The sequence below is a fragment of the Pipra filicauda genome, unplaced genomic scaffold (genome assembly GCF_003945595.2).
Source record: "Pipra filicauda isolate LSUMZ 115617 unplaced genomic scaffold, ASM394559v2 scaffold867_size63296_pilon, whole genome shotgun sequence".
Taxonomy (NCBI): domain Eukaryota; kingdom Metazoa; phylum Chordata; class Aves; order Passeriformes; family Pipridae; genus Pipra; species Pipra filicauda.
In genome coordinates, this window is record NW_024105050.1 from 37,721 (window position 1) to 60,284 (window position 22,564).

Consider the following 22,564-nt stretch of genomic DNA (forward strand, 5'->3'; position numbering starts at 1 on the left):
AGGGAGGTTGGATGCCCAAACTTCAGTGATTCGCAGTCCAGGCTTAACCACGGAGGGACGTGCCGGAGCTCCAGTGGGAGCTCTGCTTGCTCAACACCACCACAGAGATAGGACGCAGAAAACTCAACCATTTCATCACCCAAAGATGGTTTATGAGCCCTTTCCACCTAGTTAAGGCTGGATTTTAATTCCAGGTTCAAGCAGAGGAAAACTGGAGAGACGACTTGGTCTCTAACCCAACGCTCTGTTTCAGATCTACCCCCAAAGCTGCCACGTCATTCGACGTCCACGCCACCTCGGCGGTCACGGTCCACATCATCCACAGCCCCACCACAAAGCCCATGATTAACTCCAGGTGGCCCCTGGATCCCGACATAGAGGTCGTGGTGACGATTGATGTCACCAGCAGGACCGTCAATGACAATAAGGTCAGTTGGATTCTTAAGTACTGAAACCAGAAAAATGAGTCCAATTTCCCAGGAAAACAGGGAGGGTTATGGGCAACCTCTAAGCAGTCGAGTCAGTACTAGGTAGTGCTGACATTGGGCTTGTTTTCATGGAAAAAAACCCAAAGAGAATTGTGTAAGTAGCATGTACCAAGAATGAAACTGGGAAGGAGAAGGAGACTCCATTTTGTGCCCTCCTGATGACACAGTGGCAGTTGCAAAAACTGGTGCCAGGCAACAAAAATCCTCCAAGCTTGGTTGTTTCCGTGCCCGTTTTTGTGCTGAACCAGACAGAAACAGTTCAGGGAACTCTGATTAATGGAGAAAGGCTTGGGTGAACCCTCCAAGAACTGCTTGTTGGTCAATGCAATGAGCGAGAAGCCCCACTCAGCTTTTTGGGACGTGGGCCATGATGTGGGGGTGTTTTTGCAGGTTAAGATCTCCTACTATGGCCGGGAGGGCAACGAGCTGGCGGTGGCCTGGCTGTACCTCACGTGTGTCGGTAGGTGTTCCACAAACCCGGGCCAGGCCTGGCTGATGTCAAGAGCTGGTTGGGTTCGTGGGATGGGAGTTAAGTGGGGGGCGCGGGGAGGAGGTTTGGGTGTTCACCGGTGCTGACGAGCAAGAGGGAAACAATTAAAACATTATTACGCTGCCTTATATGGTGCAAAAGAGAGGGGCTGGGCCGGGTCCCCACCCAGCACACCTCGAGCATCCTCCTCTGCTTGCCAACACCGGGCACTGGGACAAGAGGATCCAAAGGAGATCTCCTCACCCACCTTTACCCGGTGTCCTCCTCCCCCTCGACCTCCGTCGCAGCTGGGGGAGAGGGACGGGCACCAAAGTGTTGTCTGACCTATTTTAGAAGTTTAGGATGAGATGAATCATTCCCTCCAGATGCCTGTTTTTCCCTGCTGACTACAAAGGGAGTCTAGACAACCAGTCTGGATGCAGAAGCCTTCCACCTGGATGGATTAATTACCCCAAATTTGGGATTTTCTAAAGCACTCACATGACACCTCTGTCCTGAAGTCATGAATGTGCCTCCCAAAATTGGGCCTGAGGAGGTTGAAGGTTTCCCACGTCCCTCAGCTGATGGGCTCCACTGGAGCCATCTGGGGCTACCACGGCCACAGGGCTTTGGCCTTGCAAATGTTCTTCTCATGGTTAGACTTAGACTTTCCTTCCCAGCTTCTCCATGTCCTCCTCTCCGCTTAATCCCGGTATTTTCTATATGTGGCATATCCCACTCAGAGGAGGTTTTTTATTAGGGTTTGGGTGAGATTGCTGGTAAACCTCTGCTTTGTAGCAGCAGAGGCAGAAATTTGGGCCAAGAACAGGAGGGAAGTCCTTCTGAAGTGTTGCATCAAGCCTTGGAATTATTTAGGTGTTCACTCAACCACAGGGAAAACACTTTTTTGTCCCTCCACCATGTTTTGGCTTTGTAAAAAACACAATTGTAAATGTGAAATAGGTGAAAACATAAAATACACCATAAAATGGGAATGTCCCAGCTGGGAACATGGGAGAAGGCAGCTGGAAATCAAAGGGGGAAAGCCATGAAAAAACCATTGGGTTGGATTTTCTACCAGTGTTTTGTTGGAGATGTTGGGTCTGGAGCAGCTTTGGGGTGTGAAGGTGGGGTTGGTGCTGGATGAGCCCAAAATGGCACCAAGAGCTCGTTCTCCTGCCCGTGGTTCCTTCTCTTGATGCCTCAGATGTGTCCCTGGACGTGGACTGGAGCCGGAGTGGCAGAGTGAAGAGCAAAGGGAAGGACAAGGTAACGAGGAGCTTTGCTGGAGGGGCAGTCCCGGCCTATCCATTTGTAGTCTCTTCCCTGAAAATCTCCAGGAAGGAGAGGGACTTGGGTGGTGTCTGAATTAGGGCAAATAACCTGGGAAATCCTCAACCTACTAATTGAGGAGGAAGAGACTTTATTTTCTTATTCCATGCCAAAATGTTCTATGTCTCCAGTCCAGCCCTGAGGATCCCGTAGGACAAAACCCTCTGCTTTTTCTTCCCTTTCCTTTCTTCTTTCTTTTCCTTTTTGGACTTGAAAGAGGCCACAAAATGAGTTTAGCAAACAGCCAGCGATTTACCCCTTTGGCAACAAATCTGCATATGCCCAAGCCCTTAAGTTGGGCTAATTAAGTGCAGCCCAATCAATGGTGCAAATCGTGTATCAAGAGGGGACGTGTCTCTGGAAACGGTGCAGCCTTGTCCAGAGGAGGCCTGGCAGATACTTTCTGTCTGACCAGAAGATAAGATCTCTTCCAAATAGTCTTTGCTGGCCCTACTAGAAGCTGAGGTTCAGAAACTTAGTGCCTTGAAAGCATCACTGGCGTTTGGGTTGTCCTCCAAGCGTGGAGGACAGTGGGCGTTTCCCCGGTTAGTGAGGAGGATGGGATGGGGTGGGGGGAATTTTGCTCCAATCCTCTTTTGGTGCTTCTCCTCCAGGCCAAGTGGACATGGGGTCCGGATGGACACGGTGCTGTGCTGCTGGTCAACTGTGACCGGGACAGCCCCGGCACGGGGGGGCCGGACAGCGGCCAGGCGGACATACGGACCCCCGCAGGTCGGTGTCACCCACGGCCCGAGGGCACCCAAGGGCGCTCACTGGGGCCTTTCCCACTGGCAGCACCTCCATCCCCTCTCTCCACGCCCCCTCTCTCCACCTTTCCCCCCCAGACCTGAAGGACATGTCCATCATGCTGCTGAGGACCCAGGGGCCCAGCGCCACCTTTGCCGAGTACCAGGTGGTCCTGCACGTCTCCGAGACGGACGCGGATAAAGTGCGGGTTTTCCACGCTATCCGTGAGTATTCCTTCCTTCTTCTTTCCCAGATATCTGAACACAACCCCAAGGTGAGCAAACCCTAAATTTTCCATTCATTTGGGCACCTCCATTTGCCGGAAACACTGATTTATCCCCAAAGATCCTCTGCTGCGGTAGAAAGTGGGGCTACCTGGAAAAAATCAAGGGGGAAAAAAGATCAAAAAAGGCTTTTCCCCACGAGACTGATGAAATTTTGGCATTCCTGTGGACCAGAAAGCCCAGCACCCCTTTGGCATGGGCAGTGACCCAAACCCCAGAGCAGCCCATCCCGTTCTGCCTTTGAACGCCCCAGCAGCTCCGTCCCCGGCAGGTCCCCACTGAAAATCAGGTCAGGGCAGCCAAGGGTATCATTAGATACTTCACTTGAGCCACGCACCTTGAAAGGGTTGGACCTCAGGGTATGGAGTCCTCTTTGTCCCAGGAAGATCAAGTGTGTTCCCCAGGCAGGAAGAGGAGGCACTCCCGCTCCCCTCCAACCGCGCGGGCATCGGCCCCACTGGGGCCTCCTGCCAGCCCAGGGCGGGTTGGTCACCGTGTCCTGGGGGTGTCTTGGTGGTTCTGCAGGGAGTGACTCACACCCCCACTACAAGCCCGTGCTGGGGCCGGACAAGCTCTCCTACGTGCTGGACCCCGTCGGCAGTGGGGAGAACACCTTCTACGTGGAAGGGTTGGCCTTCCCTGACAGGGGCTTCTCGGGCCTGGTTTCCTTCAGTGCCAGCTTGCTGGAGGTCCCCCACAAGGTACGTGAGGTTTGCCCCGTCCCCTGAGCTCCCTCAGTGGCTGGGTTTCCAAGCACTGCTCCTTGCTGGTTCTGCTCCTCACAGAATTCCCCGGGCACCCCGATTTTCACGGATACGGTGGTTTTCCGTGTGGCTCCCTGGATAATGACCCCCAACACCCAGCAGCCTTTGGAGGTTTTTGTCTGCAGGTAGGAGGGGTGTCACTCCACTGCTCTCCTGCCTTGGGGGACTCTTCAAGGAGGAGTTTTAGGCCCTTCTTTGTGGTGCAGCAACAATGGGGTGAGCCAGGCTTTGTGCATCCAGTACTGGGAGCGATATTTGGGAATGGAGCCCAATGTCACTGTTATTGCAATGCCAAGGAGAAAGGCTGGAGGCTGCTCTCCAGGTCTGTCCCATGCAGGAGTGTTGCCCAGTGTGTTTAGGAGGGAGGAATGGGCTGCATGGTTGGGGTTGTGGGAACTTCTCATGGTCCTACTCCTCAGTCCCCCCTCTCCCTCCAGCATCAAGCAGGGCTCAGATTCCAATGAGGCCTTTCTGGAAGGGATCAAGGTCCTGCTGAAGAAAGCCAACTGCAAGCTGACCATCTGCTCGGAGCAGGACACCCGGAGCGACCGCTGGATCCAGGTCATCAATCTGTGCTTGTCCATCAATCCGTGCTTGTCCATCAATCCGTGCTTGTCCATCAATCCGTGGTTGTCCATCAGTCCAGGCTTGTCCATCAATCCAGGCTTGCTCTCTGTGGTTCTTCTGGTCCCTTACAGGCTCTTGGAGCACATAAGGTGTCACTCCCATTGCTGGCACCCCCTGGAGGGACTGGTTGCTTGGGAAGCACTCGGATGCCAGGGATAGACCAGGCAGCTGGGAAATGAAGCCCAGGGAAATGCTGCTGGTGGTGGAAACCAGCACAGGCAGGGACGGGGTCCAGGAATCCTGGAACTGGAAGAGGGACACAATGGGGCATTAGAAGAGGGGCCTCATTGCCAGAGGGACCCCGTGGGGCTTTGGAATAGGGTGTCTACTGCAAGAGGGACCCCACTGCAAGAGGGGACCCAATGGGGCATTGCAAATGTGACCCCACTGCAAAAGGGACCCCTTGGGACTTTGGGAAGAAGGACTCCATGGGAGATTCCATGAGGGATCCCGTTGCAGGAGCGAACCTCATGGAACGTTGCAAGAGGGTCCCCACTGCAAGAGGGATCCCACGGGATTTTGAAGAGGGAACTCATTGCAGGAAGGATCCCAAGGGATACTGCAAGGGGGACCCCATTGCAAAAGAGACCCTGTGGGACTTTCAGAGGGGGTTCCCACTGCGAGAGACACCCCGTGGGGCTCTGCCAGAGGGATCCCACTGAGAGGGATCCCATGGGAGCATTGCAAGAGGGTCCCTGTTGCAAAAGGGACCTTGAAGGGCATTGCAAGAGGGACCCCATCACAAAAGGGACCCCGTGGGGCATTGCAAGAGGGTCTCCACTGCAAGAGAGGCCCTACAGGACATTGCAAGAGGGACCCTGATGCCAGAGGGACCCCATGGGACATTCCATGAGGAACCACATTGCAAAAGAGACCCCATGAAATATTGCAAGAGGGTTCCCACTGCCCAAGGGACCCCCTGGAGCTTTGGAAGAGGGTCTCCACTGTGAGAGGGACCCCACTGCAAAAGGGATCCCTTGGGGCTGTACAAGAGGGTCTCCCCTGCAGGAAGGCCCCCCTGTGACCCCCCCGGAGGACAGGGGGTGGCCAGTGGGCAGTGCCCTCCCTGTCCCTCATCCCTGCCCCTCATCCCTGCCCCTCTTCCTGCCCATCGTGGGCCCGTGTTGTTCCCGGGGGTGTCCCGTGCTGGGTGGGGTGTCACCCCTGGGACAGGCAGTTGTGGTTCAGGGCGAGAGCTGAGCTGTGCCAGGCTCACCCCATTTCCTGCTCCACCCTCCCCACATCCCTGGGGAGATGCCTATCACCCTGCCCGGAGCCTTCCTCCTCTTCCTCCTCCTCCTCCTCTTCTTCCCACTGCAGGATGAGCTGGAGTTTGGCTACGTGGAAGCACCACACAAGACCTTCCCCGTGGTCTTTGACTCTCCCAGGAACAGAGGATTGAAGGATTTTGCCTTTAAGAAGATCCTGGTGCGTCGTTGCAGCTGAAACCCCTTTTCTCCCCCCAAAATTCCCCCTATGGAGGGTCCTTGGCACCACTTCCCTCCTCCTCTTCCCCAGGGCCCTGATTTTGGCTACGTGACCCGTGAACCCCCCGGGAAAAACATCACCAGCCTGGACTCCTTCGGCAACCTGGACGTCAGTCCCCCGGTGACGGTGCGAGGGAAGGAGTATCCCTTGGGAAGGATCCTGATCGGCAGCCCCCTGCCTTGGTGAGGAGCTGGGGGGCTCCAGCCCTCCCTCTGGAATGTGGGCAAGCACGGAAAATCCTTGCCTGGGAAAAGGGACACCCCTCACGGAGGAAACTTGGAGTCAAAATGAGAATCAGGAGCCAATTGCCACCAAATCCCAGATTTGACATGGGAACCACAGTCGCTGTCCCTTCATCCCTCACAAAACCCTGCCCCCTTCCCAGGCCTGTGGTGTTTGCTCCCATCCTGGACACATCCAGGCTTGGAATTTTTTTCTTGACTTATTAAAAAGAGGAGCAGGGAAGTCTAGGAAAGGGTCAAATCCCGAAGAACTGGCAGTGGCTTTGCTCGGGCAGGCGGTGCCTGGTGCCGCGGGAACAGCAGCGAACCCTCCCTCCGCAGAGGAGGGGATTGCCCGGGACAAACAGGACAGGAGCCATCCCGGCTGGGGCTGGGCCGGAATAACCAACGGGATGCTCCCACTGCTCCCGCGGGGCCGGCAGCAGGGAAATGGCATTTCCCAGCCTCTCTAGGCCCGTAATTATCCCTCATTAGCAGGGGGTTAATTAATGTTTTCCCAGCCTGTTCCCGTCTGTCTAAGAAAACTTCGCCCCCGCACAAAGCGCTGCTGGAGGAGGGGTTTGGGAATCACAGGGATGGGAAAAAGGAAACCCAAAGGAGCCCAAGAACAGGGCATGGAATGCACCCACTGCCTATAAATACATATGGCCTAGATATATATTTGTATATGTAATTGAGGGATATATTAATATACTTATGCATTATATAAGGATGTATTAACATATTTATATATTGTATTATTTATACTGATATATACTATATACTATATACTATATACTATATACTATATACTATATACTATATACTACATACTATATAATATATAATATAATATAAGGATGTATTAATATTTTTATATATATAACATAGGGATATATTAATATATTTATATATAATATAATGATATAGTAATATATTTTATATATAATGTAGGGATATAGTAATGCGTTTTTATATATAACAGAGATTAATATATAACATACATAACATATCTAATATATAACAACAATGAGTAACATACAATAATATATAACATAGTTCTAATGATAAATAATTGAGGTATTAGGTAGATATATCTGTATTAATGTAGATTAATATATAATTTATATTAATTGGATACAAATTTTTATATATAAATGCATATATAAACATATATTCATATACATATATATAAAATGAACATAAATTATATCTTGATGTATATAATACAGCTTGGACTATTTCCAACCTCCCATAAAAATTGGATGTTTCCCACAAAAATTGGATGTTTCTTCTCCCCCTCCCCTGCTGTCCAGGGCAGGATGGAGGTGAATTTTGGGGAGGGGGGTGATGGCCGCCCACCTTCCCCTGCTCCCTGTGCCCGCAGGGCCGCGGGCCGGAGGATGTCCAAGGCTGTCCGGGATTTCCTGTACGCCCAGAAGGTGCAGGCGCCGGTGGAGGTTTACTCGGAGTGGCTGAGCGTGGGCCACGTGGATGAATTCCTCACCTTCGTCCCGGCCTTCGACAGGAAGGTACCGAGCCCCGGAGCCTCCCTGCTCCTGTGGGAGCCAGAGCCAGCCCTGATGCAGCTGCTGGGCCTCCACGGGGACATGGGGGGGCAGCTGCCTTTGGGGGGTCTTCCTGCAAGAGGAGAAGTCCGTGGGTGGCATCCTGTGATGCCTGGGGCTGGATTTGGGAGTGTCTCCAAAGGATGGGGGGATAGAGCAGCGTGAGCCCCGGGCTCTCTCCCGCAGGGATTCCGGCTCCTCCTGGCCAGTCCCAACGCCTGCTACAAGCTCTTCAAGGAGAAGCAGAGGCAGGGCCACGGGGAAGCCACCCAGTTCATTGGTAAGGGGGTGAGGACATCCCTGGTGTCCCTTCCCATCGTCCCTTCCCTGTGTCCCTTCCCATGTCCCTCACTGCTCCCACCCCCACTCAGGGCTGAAGGGCAGCGAGAGGAGGAGCATTGACGAGATCCTGGCGGACGAGTCGCTCAAGAGCGACAACAGGCACGTGCAGGTGGGTCTGTGAGCCCTGGGCTTGGGGGGATCCGCTCTCCTCGCTCCCATGGCACAGCTGGGTCATTCCTGGGGGCAGAGATCCTGGGCAATGGCAGGAGTGGGCAAGGAGAGCAGCCAGGCAGTGCTGGTCACCCCAAGGCCTTTGTCCCTCTGGCAGATGCCCCGGGTGACACAGAAGGACAACTGAAGCACCAAGAGGTTGCTCGGGTTCGGGATGCAGTGGGAGTTGCTCAGGGGGATGGGGTGGGATGCAATGGAGCAGGTGAGGATCCGGGCAGGATGCAGGATCCCCACGTGTGGGATTTGAGGAGCTGGGACGGCCCAGGGTGGCAATTCCGGGTCCCTTTTCCCCTCAGCGCTGCATCGACTGGAACCGTGACCTGCTGAAGCAGGAGCTGGGCCTGAGCGAGCAGGACATCATCGACATCCCCCAGCTCTTCATCCTCATGGGCTCCCGCGCCGACGCCCTCTTCCCGGACATGGTAAGGCCTCCGACCCCTCCTTCCCCACCCAGCCCTGACACAGCCCCACCTAGGGTGGCCAACCCCGCTGTCTGTCCCCCCAGGTGAACATGCTGGTGCTGGGCAGGCACCTGGGCATCCCCAAGCCCTTCGGGCCCGTGGTGGGCGGGCAGTGCTGCCTGGAGCAGCGCGTGCGGGAGCTGCTCGAGCCCCTGGGCCTCACCTGCACCTTCATCGACGACTATTTCTCCTACCACGTCCTGTCCGGGGACGTTCACTGCGGCACCAACGTCCGCAGGAAGCCCTTCCCCTTCAAGTGGTGGCACGTGGTGCCTTGAGGCCCCCGGGGACACACCCAGGTCCTGCCACCGGGGGTTGAAGCTGCATTTGGTGCATCGGAAGATGCATCAAAATGAAGGGTTTTGCCAATAAAGCTTCTTGAGCACCGAGGGCACAGCTCTACCATCTCCTGTCCTTCATGAGCAGCTCTTCCCCGTCTCCCATCCTTCCTGAACACCAAGGGTGCAGCTCTTCCCCGTCTCCCATCCTTCCTGAACACCAAGGGTGCAGCTCTTCCCTGTCTCCCATCCTTCCTTCCTCTGCTCTTGGCTTGGCAATGTCCTTTGAACTTTGTTTTTAAGCATGTGGGTCTGTGTCAGGAGTGGGGTGGGGGTTTATGGGAGACAGCCCGGGACAAGGAAGCTGCTCTGGTGTGTTCAGACCTCCCCACTGCTAAAGGGTCTTACAGTCCCACATCGCAGGTTTGGAGCTGATAATCACCTCCCAAATTCCCTGTGTTGGCCAAAAACCACCTCCTGCTGGGCACCCCGGCTCCCGGCGTGGAGGCAGAGCCCCCCCCTCCTCATCCAGATCATTTGACACCTTTTCAAGGAGAAAATTTCCGTCTCCTTCAACCCGGTCACTCTTTGTCTCCCTCCTTTCATCGCCAGCGGAGCGTGGCGTTTCCCTGTGCCTGGCACGAGGAACTGAAACCAGCCCGTGCCTCGGGCACGGCTCAGCCCTGAGCAACCTCGGGAGCTATTCTGGGGCTAAACCCACTTGTTTTGGCCAATTTGCTTTCCTAGGAGTGTTTTAGAGGTGTAACAGCACCTCCACTTCAAACTCCTGCCACGCAGCGAACGGTGCGGGAGGATCTGGGGAGGGGACGCTCCCAAAAGGGTCACACATCCCATGGAACATCCCTCTTTTTGTCCAAAAAAACACTTTCTGAGCCTATTTTCCCTGTGAAACGCTGCTGAGTTTGCCGAGCCCTGAGGAGGGATATTAAATTCTAGCGGCGCGTGACCCCGTGGGGAGGTGGCGGTGGAACAGCTGCGGGACAGCGGGCTCTCCCACGCCGAGACGAGGATTTAATTAAAACAAAGGCGATTAAACCCGCCGGGGGTCAGGCGTCCCTCAGGTGACATCCCCACCCCTCGCGGCACCCCGAGGACGGGACGAGCACCTTCAACCCTCGTCTAAAATAAGAATGAAAGGCAATTGTTCCAGTTAAACAAATGAAACCCTTCAGAGGGAGGAATCAGCCCCCCCCGAGCGCTGCGCTGGCACAGCCCCAGCTCGGCTCCGGTGTCGCCCTGAATATTTCACGGCGTGGGTTTAAGGGTGCCCGCTCGCATCAGCGTTTCTTTGTGCTAACGGGAAAGCGAACCCCACCCCTGGGCTTCTTAGAAGCCGCCGCTCCCCCCGGGGGCGTCTCGGGGTTCGCTTCCCCCCGCCCCGATTCCCGCTCCCCCGCCGGGAAGCGCGGCCGGACCCCGCGCACGCCCAGCCCGGAGGTGGGATTAAGCCGGGCTTTGGCTGATCCCCTCCCAGCGGCCAGGCTTTATAAATCCCCTCGTGCCAGCCTGCGCAGCACCCGAGGGTGCTCCTGGGGCCGCCGCGATGGCCCAGCAGCGCCGTGTCCAGCTGTCCGTCCAGCACCCCACCAGCACCGTGTGCGTGCTGGGCACGGAGCTCTCCCTGGATATCCGATGGTAAGCGCAGGGAACGTCCCGTCTGCTTTCGTAACCTCTTTTATCCCGCTGATCAACGAGTAAAAATAGCCCAGAGCGGGGAGGGGGCGATGCTGCTGCTTTCGGGGGGTGTTGCCAGGGGATACCGGGGAAGGGGATGCTCCAACTGTCGCCGCCGCAGCGGGACAGAGACCCCTCCCGGGGGAATCTTGGGCAGCAAAAAGCCCCTGTGGGAGCTTTAACGCCGAGTTTCACATCCTGGCCGGGATCCACCTGAAAACTGATAAATATTTCCGTGTTTTGGAGGGATGTGGAGAGCGAAACCATCGCGGCGGGGCCGGCCGGGCGTCACCTCCCGCCGCCGTTTCCTTGGCTCCAGCCCAAACAATTCGGGAGCTTTTCCAGGAGCAGGTTTTGCTTTTAGTTCCCTTTAAAACCCGACTCAGACCGCAGCAGCTTGGGGGGGTTTATTTTCCTGAACGCCTCCAAACTCGCTGCCGGGAGCATCCCGGCCTCTCCCGCTGGCCCCGGGGTGGGTTTTCCCCTCTTCCCGAGGGATGGATCCGTGTTTCCCTTCTCCCGGGTCAGGATTCGCGCTCCTGGGCCCATCGCCCGCGGCCTCTTGCGGAGTGAAACGAGCTCCAACCTGCCCAACCATCGAAGTTTTGCTTCGTTCTTAAGGGATGTGGCCGGTCAGGGCTCGTTGCCGGCGGAAATGTGAATATTTGGGATGCCCGTGGCAAAAATCCACCCCAAACAGCTCCAGGGTTGTGCTGGGATGGGATATCTCAGGATTTCTCACAGCTGGGCTTCACAGCCCAACGCTTTGGGTAAAGGAATGACATGAAGGGAAAGCGAAAATCAAAAACTGAAACGAAAATTTTTCCCATGAAATGTTGTAAATAAACCCCAAGAAATTAAATTAAAAAAGGTAAATGTTAAAATTTCAAAATACAAAACTGAAGAAATTTGAAAGTTAACAGTAAAAAGGAAAAAATAAGATAAAAATGAAAAAATTGTCATAATCGCATTTTTTGTGGCATTTTGCAAAATTTCTTGTCACAAATATTGCAAGATTTGGGGCATTTTGGGGGGATTATTGCCATGAATTTTATGGGATTTGTTGCCATTTCCCATTAGGGGACTGGTTGCATTTTCAGCACTTCCTGCAATGGGATATCCCTGGATTTTGTGCCTGTTGAGGGTTTGCTGCCACCAAGATCCTGAGGTTTGTTCCCGTTGCCTTTTCCAGGGCTCGTTGCCTCTGGCAGGACTTTCCCTAATCGCCTTTGGTGGGATTTGGTGCAATTGCCTTTTGCAGGATTGGCTGTAATCCCGTTTTGTGGGATTTGGTGCCCATTGAGGGATTTGGTGTGACTGCAGGGTCTGGGATTCGTTGCATTCTGTGTGACTTGTTGCAGGATTTGTTCTGTATTGGAGGATTTATCCCAATTTCATATTTCAGGCCTTGATAAATTTACATTTTTGGGGAGTAGTTCTTTTTTTCAGGACTTTTTGCCATTCTAAATATTGGGACTTGTTCCATATTGAAGGATTTATCACAGTTTCATATCCCAGGACTTGTTACAGTTACATTTTCTAGGATCTACTGCATTTTCCAGGACTTTGTGCCACTCTGATTTGCAGAATTTGCTGCACTTTGAGGGATTTATCACAATTATACACTGCAGGACTCTTTGCAGTTGCGTTTCATGAATACTCAGGAAGAGTTTAGGAATACAGTCAGGTTATGTGGGAAGAAAACTAGGGAGACAAAGGCACAATTTGAACTCAATCTTGCCACTTCTGTCAGGGATAACAAGAAGTGCTTCCACAAATCCATCAATAGAAAAAGGAAGGGCAAGGAAAACCTCCATGCTTGGTTGGGCAGGGAGGGAACGGAGTCAGCAAAGATGAGGAAAAGGCTGAGGTGTTTAACACCTTCCTCACACCCATCCACAAAAAGGGCTGGAAGGAGGACCGGGGATACTCCAGGGCTGTCAGCCTGACCTCAGTGCTGGCAAGGTCATGGATCAGATCATCCTCAGTGCAGTCCCAGAGCACCCAGAGGATGGACAAGGGATCAGATCATCCCAAGTGCAGTCCCACAGCACCCACAGGATGGACAAGGGATCAGACCCAACCAGCATGGGTTCAGGAGGGGCAGGTCCTGCCTGACCAACCTGAACTCCTTTTATGACCAAGTGACCTGTCTGGTGGGTGAGGGGAAGGTGTGGATGTGTCTGCCTGGACTGCAGCAAAGCCTTGGACACCATCTCCCATGGGATAATCCTGGAAAAGGCTTAGACAGGGGCACTCTGGGCTGGGTCAGGAACTGGCTGAGGGCCGGGCCCGGAGAGTGGTGGGGATGGAGCTGCATCCAGTTGGGATCCATCACCAGTGGTGTCCCCAGGGATCAGTGCTGGGCCCAGTCCTGTTTAACGTCTTTATTGATGATCTGGGTGAGGGGATCGAGTGTGTCATTAACAAATGTGCAGCTGACCCCAAGCTGGGGGGTGTTGATGTGCTGGAAGGCAGGAGGGCTCTGCAGAGGGACCTGGACAGGCTGGATCCAGGGGCTGATTCCAAGGGATGAGGGTCAAGCAGGCCAAGGGCCGGGTCCTGCCCTTTGGCCACAACAAGCCCTGGCAGCTCCAGGCTGGGCCAGAGGGGCTGGAGAGCAGCCAGGCAGGAAGGGAGCTGGGAGTGGGGATGGACAGGGAGCTGAACAGGAGCCAGAGTGTGGCCAGGGGGACAAGAGGGCCAATGGATCCTGGCCTGGCTGAGGAAGAGTGTGGCAGCAGGAGCAGGGAAGTGATTGTTGGCCTGGACTGAGCGCTGGGGAGGCCACCCCTGGAGTGCTGTGTCCAGCTCTGGGCCCTCAGCTCAGGAAGGACATGGAGGGGCTGGAGCAGGGCCAGGGAAGAGCAGCGAGGCTGGGGAAGGGACTGGAGCACAAGTGCTGTGAGGAGAGGTTGAGGGAGCTGGGGGTGTTGAGGCTGGAGAAGAGGAGGCTCAGGGGAGACCTCCTGACTCTCTGCAACTCCCTGCCAGGAGGGGGGAGCCAGGTGGGGGTCGGGCTCTGCTCCCAGGAAGCAGCAGTAGGACAAGAGGGCTGGGTCTTGAGCTGTGCCAGGGGAGGTTTGGGTTGGATATTGGGAAGGAATTTTTTCCATGGAGAGTGCTCAGCCATTGGAATGCCCAGGGAGGTTTGGAGTCCCCGTCCCTGGAGGCATTGAAAGTGAGACTGGATGTGGCATCAGTGCCATGGGCTGGGAATCACAGCAGGGCTGGATCCAGGGTTGGGCTGGATGACCTTGGAGGTCTTTTCCAACCAGGTTGGTTCTGTGATTCTCTGATTTTCCAGGACTTCTTGTAATTCTCAATTGCAGGATTTATTCCATGTTGAGGGATTTAGCCCAATTTCCCATGACAGGGCTTGTTGCAGTTGCATTTTTCAGGACTTGCTGCAATTCTAAATTGCAGGATTTGTTCCATGTTGAAGAATTTATCCCAGTTTCATATCCTAGGCCTTGTTGAAGTTGCATTTTCCAGTGGTAATTGAATTTTTCAGGTCTTGTTTCCGTTCTAAATGTCAGGATTTGTTCCATATTGAAGGATTTATCCCAATTTCTCCTCAAAGGGCCTGTGGCAGTTGCATTTCCCAGGGTTATTTGCATTTTTCAGGACTTTTTGCCCCTCTGAGTTGCAGGATTTTTTTCCATATTGAAGGATTCATCCTACTTTCATATCTCAGGACTTGTTGCCATTGCATTTTCTAGGATTAATTGCATTTTTCAGAACTTGCTGCAACTCTAAACCTCAGGATTTGTTCCATATTGAAGGGTTTATCCCAATTTCGTATCACAGCACTTCTTACACTTGAATTTTCCAGAATTAATTACATTTTTACACCACCTGTTGCTATTCCAAATGTCAGGATTTGTTCCATACCGAAAGATTGACCCCAAATTCACCCCCCAGCACTTGTTGCCATTGCGTCTTCCAGGATTAGCTGCATTTTTCAGGACTCAGTTCTGCTCTAAACTGCAGGATTTGTTCCATACTGAAGGATTTTTCCCAATTCAACACCCCAGCACTTGTTGCACTTTCGTTTTTCAGGATTCACTGCATTTTGCACCACTTGTTGCTGCGCTAACTTCGGGATTTCTTCCATATTGAAAGATCTACCCCAAATTCATGCCCCAGCCCTTGTTGCACTTGCATTTTCCAGGGACAATCCGCCTTTCCCTCTCCTTGCCTCACAATTCCTGGCACCCCACCAGCCTCCCTGCCCACACCAGGGTTTCCCCTCACTGCCCATGACCAATATTCCAGGAATCCCCCCCGTGGGGCTCTCACTGTGCTTCCCACCCCTCCCAGCTCCGCTCCCAAGGATGCCGTGGCCTTCCACGTGCAGGGCACGGCGGGGGTGAAGCTCTACGTGGTCCACGACTCCCAGAGCACCAAACTGCCCTCCAGCGTGTGCCGCTGGCCCCTGGACACCCACGAGGTGCAGGTGGCCATGGACACCGTCAGCAAGGACGTGGGGGACGAGAAGGTGGGTGCTGGCGCTCTGGCGGGGCCGGGGGTGTGCCGGGACCGTGCCGAGCTCCTGCTCCTCCCTGCAGGTCAGGATCTCCTACTTCGGGGAGGACGGAGCAGTCCCCGTGGGCAGGGCGACAGTGTACCTCACCTGCGTGGGTAAGTGAGGGGACACCCCCAAACCGTGCCCCTGGGGGGGGTTCTGAGGAGGACACCCCCAAACCGTGCCCCTGGGGGGGGTTCTGAGGAGGACACCCCCAAACCGTGCCCCTGGGGGGGTTTCCCCTCGGCCCCATGGTCCCTGTTCCCGCAGAGGTCTCCCTGGACACCGACATCAGCCGCAGCGGAGCCGTGAGCAGGACGCTGCTGGACAAGGTGGGAACGGGGATGGGACACCCTCGGGATTGGGGGGAGGGGTGGGGTGGTGGGTTGGCCCTGGGGGGACACCAGGTACCCCCCAAAGCTGCTCTGTCGCTGCCTCTGCAAGTGGACAAAGGAGAAAACATCACAAAGGGTCGGGGGCCGGGATCAGGAGTGGGAGAGATCCCTCCCCCATCACCTCCTGGGAACCAGACCCTGACTGGGGACAGGAATTGGATTGTTGCTGACAAGAGCAGAGCAGGAGAATGAGAAGTGAAACCCACCCTAAAAACCCCTTCCCCCCCCTCCCTCCTTCCCCAGCTCTCCCTCCTCCCTCCGGCGGCGCAGGGATTCGGGAATGGGGTCGGGTCGGTCCATCCCACGTTGTTCCTGCCCCTGCTCAGGGAGAGCAGTCGGAGCCCTTCCCCTGCTCCCTGGGGTCCTTCCCACGGAGACAGTTCCCCGGGGACTCCTCCAGCCTGAGTCCATCCCATGGCAACAGTTCTCCAGGAGCTGCTGCCACGGGAGTCACTTTTCCATGGGGTCAGTCCTTCAGGAACTGCTCCAACACGGGTCCCCACAAGTCCCTCCAGGAAACCTCTTCCCAGGGATCCAAGGATCCTGCCAGGACCCTGCTCCAGCCTGGGCTTCCCACGGGGTCACAGCCTGTCCTGGGCATCCCCCTGCTCCCTGTGGGCTCCTCCCCAGGCTGCAGGTGGATCCATGATCCATCCTGGGCTGCAGGTGGATCCATGATCCATCCTGGGCTGCAGGTGGATCCATGATCCATCCTGGCTCTCTCTGGGCTGCAGGGGCTCAGCTGCCTCTCCCTGGGCTTCCCCATGGAATCTCAGGAGAATCCCAGCTCTGGCCCCTGGAGCAGCTCCTGCCCCTGCTCCTGCCCTGCCCTGGGCTCTGCAGAGCTGTTCCTCTCACACATTCCTGTTCCTCTCCTCTCTGCACTCGATTCCATCTGCACAAGAACCTTTTCCTCCTTAGCTGTGTTATCCCAGAGGGGTTCCCACCATCCCTGCTGGGCTCAGCCTTGGCCAGCGGCGGGTCCGTCCTGGAGCAGCTGGAATTGGGGGAATGGGGGAAGCTTCTGGCAGCTTCTCACAACCCACCCCCTAAACCCCCTCTGCCAAACCCTGGGACACCAACCCAGCACAAGGGGATTGTGGTGACATCCCCACTCTGCTTTGTGTCCCCCCAGGACAAGTGGACGTGGGGTCCTGATGGACACGGGGCCATCCTGCTGGTCAACTGTGACCGCGACGATCCCAAGGCCGAGACACCGGATAACCGGGACACGGAAATCCGCTCCTATGACGGTGCCCCCACGCCCCAAAGAACCCCACGTTCTGCTGTTCTTCCTCCCAATTTTCCTTCCTAACACCCTTTCCCCCCCCAGACCTGAAGGACATGTCTCAGATGGTGCTGAGGACACGAGGGCCCCGCACCATCTTCGCCACCCACCGGCTGCTCCTGCACGTGGATTTCAGCGACGCCGACAAAGTCGGAGTTTTCTATGGCGGCAGTGAGTGCCCAGCACGGGACTGGGGGCACAGACCCCCCGAATTACCGGGGTCCAGGCCAAACCCTTGCAGCAGAACAAGCCTCACTCCTGTAACACCCCCCTACATCCCCCGGGGGAGGTTTATTCAATGCACAGGGGGATTTTTTCCACCACGGGGTTAAATAGGAATTTTTGTAAGGTTTTGGGCTAAAAAAGGGTTGAAAGGCTGCAGGAAAGGGGGTGACTGTTCGGGGGGCTTGTACCCACAGACAGTGTGGAGCTGGAGGAGTACAAGCACGTGCTGGGGCGCTCCAAACTCTCCTACACCGTCAAACCCAGCCGGCACCAGGAGGAAAGTGTCTTCTACGTGGAGGGACTCGCCTTCCCTGACACCAACTTCTCCGGCCGGGTGGCTTTCCATGCCACGCTGCTGGAGAGCCCCGAGAAGGTACCGCCTGTGGGGGGTTGGGAAGAGCCAGAGCAGGGGGAGCAGAGCCCAGACGGTGTGTCCCCTCTCCCAGGATCTGCTGGAGACCCCCATCTTCACCGACACCGTGGTTTTCCGCGTGGCCCCGTGGATCATGACCCCCAACACTCTGGCGCCGCTGGAGGTCTTTGTCTGCAGGTGGGTGTTGGGTGGGTGGCTGAGCCCTGTCTGGTGCCAGATCAGCTCCCACATCCCATTTTTCCTCCCAGCACGGGTGACAACGAGGGTTTTGTGGAGGCCGTGAGGGCCGTGGCTGAGAAGGCCCAGTGCCCGCTCACCGTGTGCCCGCTGGTCGAGAACCGCCAGGACCGCTGGATCCAGGTGGGTGCGGGGGGTGCTCACCCCACCCTCCACAGAGTAGCTCCGGGAGGGCTCTCCTCCACCTTCTCCATCCCTTCTCCAGGACGAGGTCGAGTTTGGCTACGTTCAAGCCCCCCACAAGACCTTCCCCGTTGTCTTCGACTCTCCCCGGGACAGGGAGCTGAAGGATTTCCCCATCAAGAGGATCCTGGTACCCAGCCCCTTCCTCCTCCCTTCCCAGCGAGGCAAAAAGCTTTACAAACCCATAAAAAGGAGGATAAATCTATTTATTTCTTGCATTTTTGGGCTGGGAAGAGCCAGCCCGGAGTGATTTGGGAGCACTGCACTTCAGGTGCTCACAGCTTCATTTCTTCAGTTGTCACAGAAACTGCTGAGCTGGGAGGGAACCACAAGGCTCGAGCCCAATGGTTCTGATCTCCTCCCTTTTCCCCTTCCAGGGCCCTGATTTTGGCTACGTGGCCCGACAAGCTCCAGAGGGAACTACCAGCCTTGATTCCTTTGGGAATTTGGAGGTGAGCCCCCCTGTGAAGGTGCGGGGCAAGGAGTACCCCCTGGGCCGCATCCTGGTCGGGAGCAGCTTCCCCAGGTGAGACACAGGACGGAGGAAAACCCCCAAAAACGGGGTTTTATGCCCGGTTTGAGGTTGGTTGCGGGCAGAGCATCCCCTTGGGCACCCCAGACTGTGAGTGCCCCCCTCCCCTCCAGGTACGGCGGCCGGCGGATGGCGAGGGCCGTCAAGGATTTCCTCGTCGCCCAGAAGGTGCAGGCGCCCGTGGAGCTGTACTCGGACTGGCTCGTTGTCGGCCACGTGGATGAGTTCCTCAGCTTTGTCCCTGCTCCTGATAGGAAGGTAATGGATCCGAGGGGGGAAAAAAGTGTGGTGGAACCTTTATAACCCCCCCAAAAAACCCCTCCCGTCTCCCTCCGCAGGGATTCCGGCTGCTCCTGGCCAGTCCCAGCGCCTGCTACCAGCTCCTCAAGAAGAAGCAAGAGGAGGGATATGGAGAGGCTGTGATGTTCCAGGGTAAGAGGAAGGTGGAAAATGGGGGTTGATGGGCTCGTTTTCCCTTTTTCCTGCAAAATTTGATGGGGGGAAGGATGTGTCCTGAAAGCGGGGGCAGAATTGAGCGGAGTTAATGAAAAGCTGCATGGATTTGATTTCCTGGGTGGGGCTGGAGATGCCGGTGCCCCTGAAATGGGGGAGCTCCTGGATCAGCCGGCAGTTCCATCCCAAATGTTCTGAGGAGGAATTCCTGCCTGGCTCTCTGTGCTGCAGGGCTGGAGGAGGTGCCCAAGCTGACGATAAACGAGATTCTGGCTGACGAAGAGCTCCGAAAATTCAATTCTTACGCCCAGGTGAGGAAGAGGAGCAGGGGGCTCCTTTCCACCCCTCCCTCCATGTCCTTCTGTCCTTCCATCCCTCTCTCCATCCCTCCACCCATCCCTTCCTCCATTGTCCACCCCTCTCCATCCATCTCTCCATCACTGTCTCTCCATCCATCCATCCACCCATCCCTCCCTCTGTCCCTCCATCTGCCCACCCATCCCTGTGTCCACCCCTCTATTCCTTTATCCATCCACCCACCCATCCCTCCTTCCATCCCTCTGTTCACCTCTCCATCCCTCCATCCACCCTTCCCTTCCTTCCACTGTCTGCCCATCCTGACACCCACCCCTTTGTCCCTCCATCTCTCCATTCCTTTCCCTGTCTTTATCCCTTGATGTCTCCATGCTCTTATTCCTCCACCTCTCCATCCCTTTGTTCATCTTTCCCTCCCTCTGTACCTTGATCTCTCCACCCTTTTGTCCATCTCTTTGTTCCTCCATCTCCCCCTCCCTTGTCTCTCCGTCTCCTCATCCCTCTATCTCTCCATGCCCTCGTATCTCCATCTCTCCATCCTTTTGTCCATCTTTGTCCCTCCATCCCTGTTTCCCTCCCTTTGTCCTTCCATCTCCCCATCCCTTTGTCTCTTCTTCCCTTTGTCCCTCCATCCACCCACCCATTCCTCCCTCCTTCCATCCCACTCTCCATCCGCTCCTCCCTCCGTCCCTCCAGCGCTGCATCAGCTGGAACAGGGATGTGCTGAAGCGGGCGCTGGGCCTGGCCGAGCCGGACATCGTGGACATCCCGCAGCTCTTCCGCCAGAACGAGCTCTCCGGCGACGCCGACGCCTTTTTCCCGGACATGGTAACCACGACCCCCCCCGGCCCTGCCCTGCCCCCCCGGGGGTTTGGGGTGGCCAACCCCGCTGTCTGTCCCCCCAGGTGAACATGCTGGTGCTGGGCAGGCACCTGGGCATCCCCAAGCCCTTCGGGCCCGTGGTGGGCGGGCAGTGCTGCCTGGAGCAGCGCGTGCGGGAGCTGCTCGAGCCCCTGGGCCTCACCTGCACCTTCATCGACGACTATTTCTCCTACCACGTCCGGCTTGGGGAGGTCCATTGTGGCACCAACGTCCGCAGGAAGCCCTTTGCCTTCAAGTGGTGGAACATGAAGCCCTGAAGTGGCTTTGGCACCAACCCTCCTCCTCCTCCTCCTCAAATCCCACCCTCACCCCTGCAAGTGCCTTAAGTGTTCAGATTAAAAACAGGCCGTGGCTCCTTCAGAGTTTGCTGGGGGATATTTTCTGGGGGTCGTGGCTCTCCCAGCACAGGAATTAACGTTCAGCTGGTTAAACTGGGAAGGGAAATAGTGGTGAGTGGGGTTGCAGAGTCCCTGTCCTGCTGCGAGTGACAAAATGCACATGGGCACGTCCCACAGGCACAGATCACCATGGAATCATGGAATGGTTTGGGTTGGGAGGGACCTTAAAGCTCACCCCACCCCACCCCCTGCCATGGGCAGGGACACCTTCCACTAGCCCAGGTTGCTCCAAGCCCTGTCCAACTACCAGGGCTGGGGCAGCCACAGCTTCTCTGGGCAACCTGTGCCAGGGCCAAACCACCCTCCAGGGAAGGATTCCTTCCCAGTATCCCATCTATCCCTGCCCTCTGGCAGTGGGAAGCCATTCCCTTGTCCTGTCCCTCTCCAGCTCTCCTGGAGCCCCTTTAGGCTCTGGAAGGGGCTCCAAGGTCTCCCTGGACCCTTCTCTTCTCCAGGCTGAACAATCCCAGCTCTCCCGGCCTTTCCCCATCTCAGAGCTGCTCCATCCCTCTGATCCCCTTGGTGCCTCCTCTGGACTCTCTCCAGCAGCTCCATGTCCTCCCTGTGCTGTTCCCAGGGCTGGAGCAGCTCTGCAGGGGGGTCCAGAGGGGGCAGAGGGGCAGAATCCCCCCCTGCCTTCTGCCCACACTGGGAATCAGCCCCAGCCATGGGAATGTTTCTGGGATGGGACATGTCCAGCCCAGGAGCAGAGCCCGACCCCCCCCGGCTCCCCCCTCCTGTCAGGGAGTTGCAGAGCCAGAAGGTCCCCCCTGAGCCTCCTTTTCTCCAGGCTGAGCCCCCCCAGCTCCCTCAGCTGCTCCTGCTGCTCCAGCCCCTTCCCAGCTCCGTTCCCTTCCCTGCACACGCTCCAGCCCCTCCGGGTCCTCCTTGTCCGGAGGGTCCCAGCGGTGCCCCCGGGGCTGGAGGTGCCCCGGCCGTGCCCAGCACAGGGCCGGGCCCTGCCCTGTTCCTGTGCCCCCCTGGGCCGGGCCCAGCCCGGGGCCATCGGCCTCTCGCCCCCCGGGCACACCCGGCTCGTGTCCAGCGCTGCCACCGGCACCCCCAGGGCTTTCCCGGCTTTCCAGCCTGGAGCGTTCCAGGGGTTTGTCCTGACCCAGGTTCAGGACCCGGCACTTGGCCCTGTTGATGCTCCCCCTTGTCCCTGGATCCAGCCTGTCCCGACCCCTCTGCAGAGCTCCTGCCCTCCGGCACATCCACATCCCTGGATTGGGGTTGGCCGGGAACTTCCCGAGGGTGCGGGGAGGGGACACACAGACACCGGGGATGGTCAGGGATGGGGATGCTCAGGGATGGTCAGGGATGGGGATGCTCAGGGATGCTCAGGGATGCTCAGGGATGCTCAGGGATGGGGATGCTCAGGGATGGTCAGGGATGGTCAGGGATGCTCACGGATGCTCACGGATGCTCAGGGATGGGGATGCTCAGGGATGCTCAGGGATGCTCAGGGATGGGGATGCTCAGGGATGCTCAGGGATGGTCAGGGATGGGGATGCTCAGGGCAGATGTCCGGGATGGTTCAGTGGGTCTCAGGGATGCTCAGGGATGCTCAGGGATGCTCAGGGATGGTCAGGGATGGGGATGGTCAGGGATGGTCAGGGATGGTCAGGGATGCTCAGGGATGCTCAGGGATGGGGATGCTCAGGGATGGTCAGGGATGGTCAGGGATGGTCAGGGATGGTCAGGGATGGTCAGGGATGCTCACGGATGCTCAGGGATGGGGATGCTCAGGGATGGTCAGGGATGGGGATGGTCAGGGATGGTCAGGGATGGTCAGGGATGGTCAGGGATGCTCACGGATG

General features: G+C 56.4%; 2 protein-coding genes across 5 annotated transcripts in view; both read left to right on the forward strand.

Annotated features, from left to right (window-relative positions):
- LOC113982817 (protein-arginine deiminase type-1-like) overlaps positions 1-9,358 on the forward strand; it is a 28,525-nt gene extending 19,167 nt beyond the window's left edge. For all 4 annotated transcript variants that reach the window (XM_039390721.1, XM_027711354.2, XM_027711356.2 and 1 more), the window contains 15 exons: positions 254-428; positions 879-948; positions 2,165-2,226; positions 2,904-3,021; positions 3,135-3,260; positions 3,846-4,021; positions 4,106-4,209; positions 4,522-4,645; positions 6,032-6,139; positions 6,230-6,381; positions 7,808-7,952; positions 8,175-8,268; positions 8,360-8,439; positions 8,798-8,923; positions 9,007-9,358. In XM_039390721.1, coding sequence (XP_039246655.1) covers positions 254-428; positions 879-948; positions 2,165-2,226; positions 2,904-3,021; positions 3,135-3,260; positions 3,846-4,021; positions 4,106-4,209; positions 4,522-4,645; positions 6,032-6,139; positions 6,230-6,381; positions 7,808-7,952; positions 8,175-8,268; positions 8,360-8,439; positions 8,798-8,923; positions 9,007-9,240 — 1,894 coding nt within the window. In that variant the 3' untranslated portion in view covers positions 9,241-9,358. The remainder of the gene's footprint in view (positions 1-253; positions 429-878; positions 949-2,164; positions 2,227-2,903; positions 3,022-3,134; positions 3,261-3,845; positions 4,022-4,105; positions 4,210-4,521; positions 4,646-6,031; positions 6,140-6,229; positions 6,382-7,807; positions 7,953-8,174; positions 8,269-8,359; positions 8,440-8,797; positions 8,924-9,006) is intronic.
- Positions 9,359-10,636: 1,278 nt separating this feature from the next.
- LOC113982856 (protein-arginine deiminase type-1-like) lies at positions 10,637-20,706 on the forward strand. Its single transcript, XM_027711460.2, has 16 exons — positions 10,637-10,896; positions 15,259-15,436; positions 15,507-15,579; positions 15,734-15,795; positions 16,994-17,111; positions 17,192-17,317; positions 17,566-17,744; positions 17,818-17,921; positions 17,993-18,104; positions 18,187-18,294; positions 18,542-18,690; positions 18,810-18,954; positions 19,035-19,128; positions 19,381-19,460; positions 20,161-20,292; positions 20,370-20,706. Exons 1-16 carry the CDS (start codon positions 10,805-10,807, stop codon positions 20,601-20,603), a joined length of 1,986 nt encoding a protein of 661 aa, XP_027567261.1. The 5' UTR covers positions 10,637-10,804; the 3' UTR covers positions 20,604-20,706.
- The last annotated feature ends 1,858 nt before the right edge of the window (positions 20,707-22,564 follow it).